At 40.5% G+C, this 12,744-nt stretch overlaps 1 protein-coding gene across 3 annotated transcripts in view; it reads right to left on the bottom strand.

Moving 5' to 3' along the window:
• KIF24 (kinesin family member 24) overlaps positions 1 to 12,744 on the bottom strand; it is a 74,530-nt gene that overhangs the window by 35,049 nt on the left and 26,737 nt on the right. For all 3 annotated transcript variants that reach the window (XM_012463218.2, XM_012463220.2, XM_012463219.3), the window contains exon 4: positions 4,947 to 5,044. In XM_012463218.2, the coding sequence (XP_012318641.2) occupies positions 4,947 to 5,044 (98 nt within the window). The remainder of the gene's footprint in view (positions 1 to 4,946; positions 5,045 to 12,744) is intronic.

The raw sequence follows: 12,744 nt of genomic DNA, 5'->3' as shown, positions 1-12,744 counted from the left end.
AGTGAAAGAATAGTGAATTAAAAACAAGAAATAATAGATCATGCGATTAAGTAGGATGGTAGTGATGACTCATAATTAAGGAAGTTTAGATAAAGGTGAAATCAATGTAAGCAAAGAATTTGAGGAAGGACTCACAAGAGTAGGAATTGGGCTGGGGTTTGAAGGCAGAAACTGAAAAGCAGAGAGCTTCCACTGTGGAGCAGGAAGAGCGTGAGCAGAGGCCACAGTAGCCGAGGTAGTGGCAGGCACACCAAACCTTGAGGGGAAAAAAAAACCTGGGCTCTGGTTTCTGCCCTGCCATTAACTAACCATATGACCTTAGGCAAGTCTCCTCACTTTTCTCTGGGCCTCAGTTTTCACTTTTATCAGTAGATTGAGTTACGTGGTTTCTAAAATCCCTTCCAGTCTTGATGTCCTATGATTCTAAGTGAGAAGCACTGCTCTTGTACGTTGTATACATGTGTCCATATACACCCTCTATGAGTGTGAAGAATTTCAGAATAAGAGGTGGAGAATGGAGTTGGAAGACCAGCCTGTCGATCACAGTATGTTTTATGAGGAGTTGGAGGCCAAGATTATCTGAGTATTGTGGGATTCACCTACACAGTGAGTAGAGAATGAACATAATCTCAGAGCTGTTACAGAGTCTTAAACATGAATCTCATGGATTAATGATAAAAGTAACTGCTTGCAGCAAGAAAAAAGTCTATGCATTGTGACAGGAAAATAAATCTCAGGACTCCAAACTCACTAAGCCAAAGGGAAAAGTCAAGCTGGGAACTGGGTCACGCAAACCTGTAATCCCAGCACTTTGGGAGGCTGAGGTGGGCAGATCACGAGGTCAAGAGATCGAGACCATCCTGGCCCTCAAAATTGTCTTTGGAGAAAGGTATAGACCTGTCTCCTGGGCATACGTTCTTAAATTTGACAAATAAATGTACAGTGATTGAGACTTGCCTGGGTCATTTTCTTTGATTTACAGCATGGACAGGGATAGGGGGAGACTGGAGGTGGGCAGAGAGATGAGTACACAGGAAAAGATTTGAAGCCAGGTAGAAAACAGAGTAAAATGACAAAAGCAAGGGAGCCACAGATAAGAGAGAATCAAGACATGGGAGTTAATTAGATGTAAGCTGCTTGGAGCAGAGACCAGTTACTCTTTGCCTTTTGAACCCTGGCTCCCAGCAGTGTGGGTACTCTAAATACACTGGCAGAGGCGGAGTTAGGAAAAGAATTACAAGAGAAAAATTTGAACACACTAAGGAAGATCCAGCAGAGTAAGAGGAAGGAATAGTATCTACTTTACTTTCTGAACAGTTTAGGGATAAACTTTTGCAAAAAGCAACAAATACAGGTATGAAAAACCTTATTACACTTTAAAGAATTAATACACTTAATTTGCAACTCTTATTTGTTATTACTAAAGTCTTAACATTCAAATTCTAACTATGCTAGAAACTTACTCCTCAAAAAGCATTCCCTAGATTTAGTGTATAAGAAATTGAAACTAAGAGGTGTTTCACATTTTTAGACTGCTCATAAAATTTTAAAAATTAAATAGCTTTTACAAAACAATAACAAAACACAAAAACAAATGGGCAAATGAAAATATCTAAACAGTCAGTAAGAACACGAAAAGGCCCAGGCATAGTGGCTCACATTTGTAATCCCAGCACTTTTGGGAGGCCGAGGAAGGCGGATCACTTGAGGCCAGGAGTTCGAGACCAGTCTGGTCAACATGTCAAGACCCCGTCTCTACTAAAAATACAAAAATTAGCCGGGTGTGGTGGCACACACACCTGCAATCCCAGCTACTCGAGTGGGTGAGGCATGAGAATCACTTTAGCCCGGGAGGCAGAGGTTGCAGCGAGCCAAGATCACACCACTGCACTCCAGCCTGAGCATCAGTGAGACTCTATCTCAAAACAACAACAACAACAACAAAAAAAAAAACATGAAAAGAAGCACAATATCATTAGGCATTGGAGAAATTCAAATTAAACCTACAATGAGATGATTTAATACCCATTAGACAGGCTAACAAGGCCTGACAATATCAGTTGTTGAAGAACTGCAATTCTCATACATTACTGTTGGGAGTATAAAATGGTACAACGCTTAGAAAAGTTGTTTGACATTTTCCCTTTTTTTCTCTTGAGACAGGGTCTTGCTCTGTTGCCCAGGCTGGAGTGCAGTGATCACAGCTCATTGCAGCCTTGATCTCTTGGGCTCAAGCAATCCTCCTACCTCAACCCCGCAAGAAGCTGGTACTACAGGCATGTGCCACCACACCCAGCTAATTTTCAAATTTTTTGAGAGATAGAGTCTCACTATGTTGTCCAGGCTGGTCTTGAACTCCTGGCTCAAGTGATTCTCCTGCCTCGGCCTCCCAAAGTATGAAATTACAAGTGCGAACAACTGTGCTCAACTGACACTTTCTTATAAACATACACCTATCCTATGAGCCAGCAATGCCATTTCTAGGTTTTTACCCAAAGTAAATGAAAACATGCTCACAAAAAAACTTGTACAAGAATGTTCTGACCAACATGGAGAAACCCCATCTCTACTAAAAAATACAAAATTAGCTGGGTGTGGTGGTGCATGTAATCTCAGCTACTTGGGAGGCTGAGACAGAATTGCTTGAACCCGGGAGGCAGAGGTTGCGGTGAGCTGAGATCACACCATTGCACTCCAGTCTGGAAAACAAGAGCAGAACTCCATCTCAAAAAAAGGATGTTCATACTTTATTCATAAAGTCCAAAGCTGGAAACAATGCAAATGTCTGTCAACAGGAGAATGGACAAAACAAACTGTGGTAATTTCATAGAAGGGAATATTACTCAGCAATGAAAACCATGAATATATGAAACAACATGTACTAATATAAAAAAACCATTATGCTAAGCATATATTATAATGATTTTATTTCTATATTGTAGAACAAAACTAATCTATACTGACAGAAAGTAAGTCAGTGGTTACCTAAGACCTGGCAGTGGAGGTAGGGGATTAACTAAATAGGGATACAAGAGAACTTTTTGGGGTGATGAAAACGTTCCATGTCTTGTTACAGATATTTGTTACTTACGTATATACAACTATCAAAACTCATCAAACCTGAATACTTAAGATCTGTGCATCTTACTGTATGTAAACTATTCCTTGATTTTTTTTTTTTAAAAACAGTCAAATTCTCTGGAATCAGCACCACTAGCAGGCTATTTGGCATTTTCTATTATACATACTTAACAATTTTTTTTTTTTTTTTTTTTTTTTTTTTTTGAGACAGAGTCTTGTTCTGTCACTCAGGCTAGAGTGCAATGGTGCAATCTGAGCTCACTGCAACCTCCACCTCTCGGGCTCAAGCAATTCTCCTGCCTCAGCCTCTCAAGTAGCTGGGATTACAGGCACGTGCCACTGCACCCAGCTAATTTTTGTATTTTTAGTAGAGACAGGGTCTCACCATGTTGCCCAGGCTGGTCTTGAACTCCTGACCTCAGGTGATCCACCTGCATCAGCCTCCCAAAGTGCTTGGATTACAGGCGTGAGCCACCATGCCCAGCCCATGCCTACAATTTTAACAAATAGACAGACAAGTAGGTAGATTAGATAGATAGGATGAATGGATGGATGGATGGATAGATAGGGAGGCAGGCAGGCAGGCAGATAAATAGATAGACAGACAGACAGACAGACAGACAGACAGACAGACAGAGACAGACAGACAGAGACAGGGTCTTGCTCTGTTGCCCAGGCTGGAGTGCAGTGGAATGATCACAGTTCCTGCAGCCTTGACCTCCTGGGCTCAAGCGATCCTCCTACCTCAGCCTCCCAAGCAGCTGGGACCACAAGGTGCACATTATTTTTTTATAGGCTGGGCATGCTGGCTTACACCTATAATCCTAGTACTTTGGGAGACTGAAGCAGGAGGATTGCTTGAGCCCAAAATTCAAGCCCAGCCTGGGGAACATGGCAAAACCCCATCTCTACAAAAAAAATACAAGATTAGCTGAGCATGGTGGCAGGTGCCTGTAGTCCCAGCTACTTAGGAAGCTGAGGTGGGAGAATTGCTTGAACCTGAGAGGCAGAGGTTGCAGTGAGCCAAGATTACACTACTGCACTTTGGCCTGGGTGACAGAGTAAGACCCTGTCTCAAAAAAACATAAAATAAATATTTTTTGGTGTGTGTGGAGACAAGGTCTCCTTATGTTGCCCAGCCTAGTCTCAAACTCTGGGCTCAAGCTATCCTCCTGTCTTGGCCTCCCAAAGTGCTTGGATTACAGGTGCAAGCCACCACTCCTGGCCCATGCCTATATTTTAAATACATATTTTATTTAAAATACATACATATTTAAAATACATATTTTATTTAAAATACATACATATTTAAAATACATATTTTAAATAAGAGGCCCTTACTACTATAATTCCTGTCCCATTTAATGCTTATTAATTGTAAATAATAATTTAAAAATACATCTGTGAAAAGTTGTTAAGTGATATTCACCTATCTATCCGATTCCAACGAAAAAATTAACTGAACTATAGCCAGAATACGTAATTCTTATCATTGAAGTTCAGACTAACTCCAACCACTTAAACCTTTTTCTTCTGAGGACTTTGATGGGATTATATTGTTAACAGCCTATATCTTTTTTTTTTTACACCCTTTCACTGTCTATCACAATATATTTTCCCACTAGACACAGAGAAATAATGTCATCCGTGTAAAAGGAAATTTTACTGCAAATTTCTAAATGTTTGGTAAGTCCTAGAGAGGTACTGTATGTTTTCAGAATAATCTAAATTAAATTCAGTAGCTTAAAACACAAATTTATGTTTAAGTTAAAAGCACTGAAAAAGCACATGATATTTATAAAGAAATATGAGTTAACGTAAAATAGAAAATAAAAAGCAAGAAAAGCAAATAATCATTATCGTACCCATTGAAAATATGCTGAATAAGTGGGTGAGTAGTCTTCATGTATACATCCTGATTGGTGCACGCCTCACCAAAGACTTCATCAAAATAAAAAACATGCTGAAAAATAAATTTGATTTTATAGAAAGAGACACATCTTGGATTTTTTTATCACTATTCTAGTTAACAGATGATAACACCGAAAAAATCTTTACATCATAGTAACTGATCATATCAAACTTAAGAGATAAATAAGCAATCGCTATTAAATGACAGAGCCTCCTCTTACTTGAGATATCTGTAGACATGTTCTTACAAGGTAAAAACTAAGGTACATAATTTTTGTTTTCTCTTAAGAGAAATAAATTGATGAACACAAGTGTGAGCCAATCCTCCTTAGGTCTAGGGAGAAAGTGAATTCTATGGGATTATCCTCATATTCCAACTAGGGCTAGTATATTTAGAATTTTGGAGGAATTCTAGGGGAAGATCTCAATTCTGTAGGTTATACAGCTTAACTTTTAATTCCATAAATATTTATTGCTCAGCTGGTAGCACATACATTGCAGTAGACACTTGAAGGGCCCAAGGATATAGACATTACCCTAGCATTTCCCTATCTTACCCTCTAAAAATGTTAATCTACACAACTATGCAAATGACTAGAAGGTTGAAGAATCTTAAGATAAAGTACGTGTGGACTTCAAAGAAAAATGTATTTCTCCTGATTATGAAAAAGACTATACTGAGAATGGACCATGGGGGAAGAGGAAGAATTTGAAAGGGAGTGATGGAAGGAGGGAAGGTATTCCAGGCACAGGGAAAGCATGAACAGAGTCAAAGCAGAAAAGCACAAGGAATTAACTGTTTAATTAATTAATGTTTAGGGAATAGCAAGAATTCAATGTGATTGAAATATAGTATCACAATAAGTAGAAAAGTGAAACAGAGGCTGGGTACAGTGGCTCATGCCTGTAATCCTAGCACTTTGGGAGGCCGAGGCGGGTGGATCACCTGAGGTCAGGAGTTTGAGACCAGCCTGGCCAACATCATGAAACCTCATCTCTACTAAAAATACAATAAATAGCCAGGCATGGTAGCAGACACCTATAATCCCAGCTACTCGAGAGGCTGAGGCAGAAGAATTGCTTGAACCTGGGAGGCAGAGGTTGCAGTGAGCCGAGATCGCAATATTGCACTCCAGCCTTGGCAACGAGAGGGAAACTCCGTCTTAAAAAAGAAAAAAAGAAATAAAAAGAAAAAGAGAAGAAAGAGCAGAATGTTCACATGCCCTATGCCCCTACGCTTCTCAGGACAGCCACCTCCTCTCTGAAGGCCTGAAACTGCTCTGGGGGTTGGGTTGACAACCTGGAATAAAAAGATAAAAAAAAAAAGAAAAGAAAAGAAAAATGAGACAGAATACTAGAATAATGAGTTAGGACTGTGTTGCAGGGGGTCTTGGGACACCAGTCTTAAGCAGGGGGCAGAATGCTCATATTCAGTAAACAGTAGGGAAACAATGAAAAACTAACTTCACAGGCAAAAAGGATGATCTCAGTCATTTTACTGGAAGATTAATCTGGCTTCACACTATGAATGGTTTGAGAACAGAGACACTAGTAATTCAGTGATGAGGTAAAAAGAGTCTAAATTACGTGATAACCATGGAAATAAAGAGATGGATACAGAAGAAATTTGATAACTGACTAGAGGTGGGAAGCTGGGGAGAGAAAGGGGTCTAAGATGATTTCCAAATGAAAAATCATGGTAATTTCAAAAAAGAGAGATAAAAGACCCCATTATATTGGGTCTGAAAAACATTAATTCAGCATCTTAATTATTTCCATAATTTAGAGGCTTACCATGTTGGTAGGTACAATTACATACATATATACATTCTTATACCATGTTGGTAGCCCAACTATATGTATATAAGAACAATATATATACTTTTGTTTATTATTTATTTATTTGTTTGTTTTTTTGAGATGGTGTCTTGCTCTGTTGCCCAGGCTGAAGTGCAGTGGCTTGATCTTGGCTTACTACAACCTTTGTCTCTTGGGTTTAAGCGACTCTCCTGCCTCAGCCTCCCAAGTAGCTGGGATTACAGGTACCTGCCATGACACTTGGCTAATTTTTGTATTTTTAGTAGAGACGGGTGGCCAGGCTGGTCTTAAACTCCTGATCTCAAGGGATCCATCTGCCTTGGCCTCCCAAAATGCTAGGATTGTAGGTGTGAGCCACTGTACTGGCTGATATATATTCTAACATATATTATTTGCATCACTGCATTCTAGCCTGGGCCACAGATGAGATCCTGTTTCAAAAAATTTAAAAAAAAATAACATGTATTTATAGAATATCTCTGGAAAGATATACTTAGAATAGGTAAACCCAATTGTCTTCATGGAGGAAATGGGAATGGAGGGACACTTTAATTTTACACTTTTGTACCTTCTGATTTTGAAATAGGTGAATCTATCCTATTCAAAGATTTTTACTTTTCCACATAAAAGTAACACAGAATATATATTCTATGTATATATACATATATATACACACATATATGTATGTATATATATATACGTATATACACACATATGTACGTGTATATATATACGTATATATATATACATATATGTGTGTGTGTACACACACACACACACACACACAGAGCTGGGCTACCAAGATGGCATATATTATTTTATATATACGTAGTTGGGCAATATATAATAATATATATAAGCACTCCTAATAATTTCAAGCCTGAGTATAGCATAATGACAGTCCCTACACCATGAATGACAGATAAGTCCTTATCTTCAACTTTTTGGGCCTGCTCTAAATATCAAGTCAAGGAACAATTGTATAAACAGATCCAGAAAATCAGACTTGGGCCAATTTACTGTGGGTCACTCTACCCCAGGTTTGATTCTGTTGTGTGTCCCATTACATTATATTAGAATGGAAATTTGTTAGATTGTCTAAGAAGAAATTGGGAACACAAATCCAAATCTACAAGTTAGAAAATGTCTCCAAAAGTTACTAAGAAAATAATGACTCTGGGCCAGGTGTGGTGGCTCACACCTATAATCCCAGCACTTTGGGAGGCTGAAGCGGGTGGATCACGAGGTCAAGAGATAGAGATCATCCTGGCCAACGTGGTGAAACCCCATCTCTACTAAAAAAAAAATACAAAAATTAGCTGGGCATGGTGGCCCACACCTGCAGTCCCAGCTACTTGGGAGGCTGAGGCAGAACAATCGCTTGAACCTGGGAGGCGGAGGTTGCGGTAAGCTGAGATTGTGTCACTGCACTCCAGCCTGGCAACAGGGTGAGACTCTGTCACAAAAAACAAAAAAAGAAAAAGAAAAGAAAAGAATGACTCTGAAGAATAAAGAGATCTGTGAACTTTTAGTATTTTGAAAAATGTAAGATTTTAAGAACACTAAAATATTAATAACTACTAAAGTTGGGTGATAGGTACATAGGGAGGTCATTATACTTTCGATTAAGCTTAAACAGGTCAATAATAAAAAGTTAAACATATTTTTTAAATCTGGTGTTTTTTTTTTCTGAGATGGAATCTCGCTCTGTTGCCCATGTTGGAGTGCAGTGGTGCAATCTTGGCTCACTACAACCTCCACCTCCCTGGTTCAAGCAATTCTCCTGCCTCAGCCTCCCAAGTAGTTGGGATTACAGTACCCACCACCATGCCCAGCTAATTTTTTTGTATTTTTAATAGAGATGGGGTTTCACCATGTTGGCCAGGCTGGTCTCAGAACTCCTGACCTCAAGTGATCTGCCTGCCTCAGCCTCCCAAAGTGCTGGGATTACAGGTGTGAGCCGCTGTGCTCGGCCTAAAATCTGGTTTTAATGAACATTATTTATACCTATCTCATACATGGTCTCCAGGCAAGGAGACATTAATTCATTGCTCAAATAGCACCACAGGTTTTTATAGTTAAGTATGAAATCAAAAGCAAAGAAACCTACTATATCTATAATTACGTATAGATGTGGATATATTCGGCATTTCTCATAAAAATAAGAAAAAACCCACAACTAAAGTGGGAATACATTTTTTTTTTCCTTTTATTACCGTCAGTATATGGCAATTCTGCCTCTCCTTCTACAAGTGCTCATGAATAGCTTTAGCTTTTGAGTAAAGACCTTAGAAAGCATTTATTGATTAAGGGAATTAGTATCTTTCCTTCCAATAAGGTTTAGATGTTGGTTTCCCAGTACTTTTGTGAATATCTTTCATGAAAGGTATGTAAACATGCAAGATTATTATAGTTAACATATATACACAATTCATAAAGTCCTTTGCATCACACACACTTTCATTTGATCACACTTTATCAATGAGCTGGAGTAACACCTACATTGACCTCACTAACCTTGACAGTATCAAAGCTCCAGTTTGTTTGTTTATTTATTTTGAGACAGTCTCCCTTTGTCGCACAGGCTGGAGTGCAGTGGCATGATCTCAGCTCACTGTAACCTCCACCTCCCAGCTTCAAGTGATTCTTGTGCCTCAGCCCCCTGAATAGCTGGGACTACAGGCACGTAGTCACCATGGCCAGCTAATTTTTTTTTTATTTTTAGTAGAGATGGAGTTTTGCTATGTTGGCCGTAATTTCTGGCCCCAAGTGATCTGTCTGCCTCAGTCTCCGAAAGTGCAGTTTATTTTTTAAAAAGGGTTTTTTTTTTTCCTTCAGATTTTAAAGTAACATGTGGGCCAGGCATGGTGACTCACGCTTGTAATCCCAGCACTTTGAAAGGCCAAGGATGGTGGAACACTTGAATCCAGGAGTTTGAGACCAGCCTAGGCAACATGGAGAAACCCAGTCTCCACAAAAAATACAAAAATTAGCCGGGCACGGTGGCTTGCGCCTGTAATCCCAGCACTTTGGGAGGCCGAAGCGGGTGGATCACAAGGTCAAGAGATCGAGACCATCCTGGTCAACATGGTGAAACCCCGTCTCTACTAAAAATACAAAAAATTAGCTGGGCATGGTGGCGCGTGCCTGTAATCCCAGCTACTCAGGAGGCTGAGGTAGGAGAATTGCCTGAATTCAGGAGGCAGAGGTTGCGGTGAGCCAAGATCGCGCCATTGCACTCCAGCCTGGGTAATGAGCGAAACTCCATCTCAAAAAAATACAAAAATTAGTCCGGCATGGTGGTGTGTGCCTGTAATCCCAGCTACTAGGGAAGTTGAGGTATGAGGACTGCTTGAGCCCAGGAGGTTGAGGCTGCAGTGCACCATGATTGCACCACTGTACTCCAGCCTGAGCAACAGAATGAGACCCTGTCTCAAAAAATAAATCAATAAAATAAAAGTTACATGTAATTATAGAATATCTCTGGAAAGACACACTTAGAATAGGTAAACCCAGTTGCCTTTATGGAGGAAATGGGATTAAAGGGACATTATTATTTAACACTTTTGTATCTTTTGATTTTGAAATAGGTGAATCTATCCTATTCGAAGATTTTTAGTTTTTCATATAAAAGTAACACAGCTGATTGTGGAAAATTTTTTAAATATGGAATTTACTTATTTATTTGGTTTCAAACTCCTAAGCTCAGGCAATCCACCTGCCTTGACATCCCAAAGTACTGGATTACAGGTGTGAGTCGCCATGCCTGGCCAAATATGAACTATATGTATATATTTTTTCTTTTTTTGAGATGGAGTCTCGCTCTCTCGCCCAGGCTGGAGTGCAATGGTGTGGTCTCAGCTCACTGCAACCTCTGCCTCCCGGGTTCAAGTGATTTTCCTGCCACAGCCTCCTGAGTAGCTGGGATTACAGGCGCCCCACTACCATGCCCAGCTACTTTTTGTATTTTTAGTAGAGATGGGGTTTCACCATGTTGGTCAGGCTGATCTCGAACTCCTGACCTTGTGATCCGCCAGCCTCAGCCTCCCAAAATGCTGGGATTACAAGCATGAGCCACCACTCCTGGCCTGAAATATTTTTAAAATTACAATACAGGCCAAGTGCAGTGGCTCATGTTTGTAATCACAGCACTTTGGGAAGCCAAGTCAGGAGAAGTGCTTGAGCCCAGGAGTTGGAGACCAGCATGGGCAACATGGCAAGACCTTGTCTCTACAAAAAAATACATATCTATTAACTGAGAGTGGTGGCACATGCCTGTGGTCCCACTACCCAGAAGGTTGAGGTGGGAAGATTGCTTGAGCCCAGGAGGTCAAGGTTGCAGTGAGCCATAATCATGTCATTGCATTCCGGCCTAGGCAACAAAACAAGACCCTGTCTCAGAAAAAAAAAAAAAATTACAACACAGAACACAATATAGAGAATAGAGGAACAATGGAAAATAGAGAATAGAGAAGGAAATAAAATCATTCTTAAATCTTGCTGTTCAGCCACTGTTAACTTTTTTTTTTTTTTTTTTGAGACAAGAGTCTCACTGTGTGGCCCAGGCTGGAAGGCAGTGGCACAATCTCGTCTCACTGCAACTTCTGCTGACAGGGTTCAAGCAGTTCTCCTGCCTCAATCTCCTGAGTAGCTGGGATTACAGGCGCCTGCCACTGTGCCTGGCAATTTTCTTTCTTTCTTTTTTTTTTTGTATTTTTAGTAGAGACAGGGTCTCACCATTTTGGCCAAGATGGTCTTCAACTCCTGACCTAATGATCCACCCGCCTCGGCCTCCCAAAGTGCTGGGATTACAGGGATGAGCCACTGCACCTAGCCAACTTTTTGAGATGTATTACAGTATAATCTATTTTCTGTGTGTGTGTGTGTGTGTGTGTGTGTGTGTGTATATATATATTTATTATTTTTAAGACAGAGTCTTACTGTCACCCAGGCTGGAGTACAGTGGCATGATCACAGCTCACTATAGCCTCAACCTTCCAGGTTCAAAGAATCCTCCCACCTGAGCCTCCCGAGTAGCTGAGACTACAGGCACATGTCACCAGGCTTGGTACAATTTTTTTTTTGTGAGACAGAGTGTCACTCTGTCACCCAGGCTGCAGTGCAGCAGTGCGATCTCAGCTCACTGTAACCTCTGCCTCCCAGGTTTAAGTGATTCTCCTGCCTCAGCCTCCTGAGTAGCTGGGATTACAGGTATGTGCCACCACGTCCAGCTAATTTTTTTTTTGAGACACAGTCTTGCTCTGTCGCCCAGGCTGGAATGCAGTGGCAAGATCTCACCTCCTGGGTTCAAGCGATTCTCCTGCCTCAGCCTCCTGAGTAGCTGGGATTATAGGTGCGTGCCACCATGCCTGAATAATCTTTGTATTTTTAGTAGAGACAGGGTTTCACCATGTTGGTCAGGCTGGTCTTGAACTTCTGACCTCATGATCCACCTGCCTCGGCCTCCCAAAGTGCTGGGATTACAGGAATGAGCCACCGCACCTGGCCTAATTTTGTATTTTTAAAAGAGATGGAGTTTCACCATGTTGGCTAGGCTGATCTTGAACTCCTGACTTCAAGTGATCCGTCCGCCTTATCCTCCCAAAGTGCTGAGATTACAGGTATGAGCCACTGCACTCGATCACCAGCTAATTAAAAAAAAAATTTATAGAGACAGGGTTTCACTATGTTGCCTAGGCTGGTCTTGAACCCCTAGGCTCAAGGGATCATCCTGCTTTGGCCTCCGAAAATGCTGGGATTCTAGGCATGAGCTACCACACCCAGCTTATATTTTTTCTTTAAGAAACTTGTCATGCAGGCAAGCAGGGCCCAGACCATGTAGAGTCTTGTTAAAGCTTTAAAGTTTTATTCTAAGTACAATAAAGAGTCAAAGGATTTTAAGTAAAAGAGTATGTGTATATTTAGCAATTATCC

Source organism: Aotus nancymaae, unplaced genomic scaffold, assembly GCF_030222135.1.
Source record: "Aotus nancymaae isolate 86718 unplaced genomic scaffold, 86718_ANA_hifiasm-v0.15.2.pri h1tg000003l, whole genome shotgun sequence".
In the NCBI taxonomy this organism is placed as follows: domain Eukaryota; kingdom Metazoa; phylum Chordata; class Mammalia; order Primates; family Aotidae; genus Aotus; species Aotus nancymaae.
The sequence above is the reverse complement of the archived record's forward strand: the minus strand, read 5'-3'. Positions and strand labels throughout refer to the sequence as shown.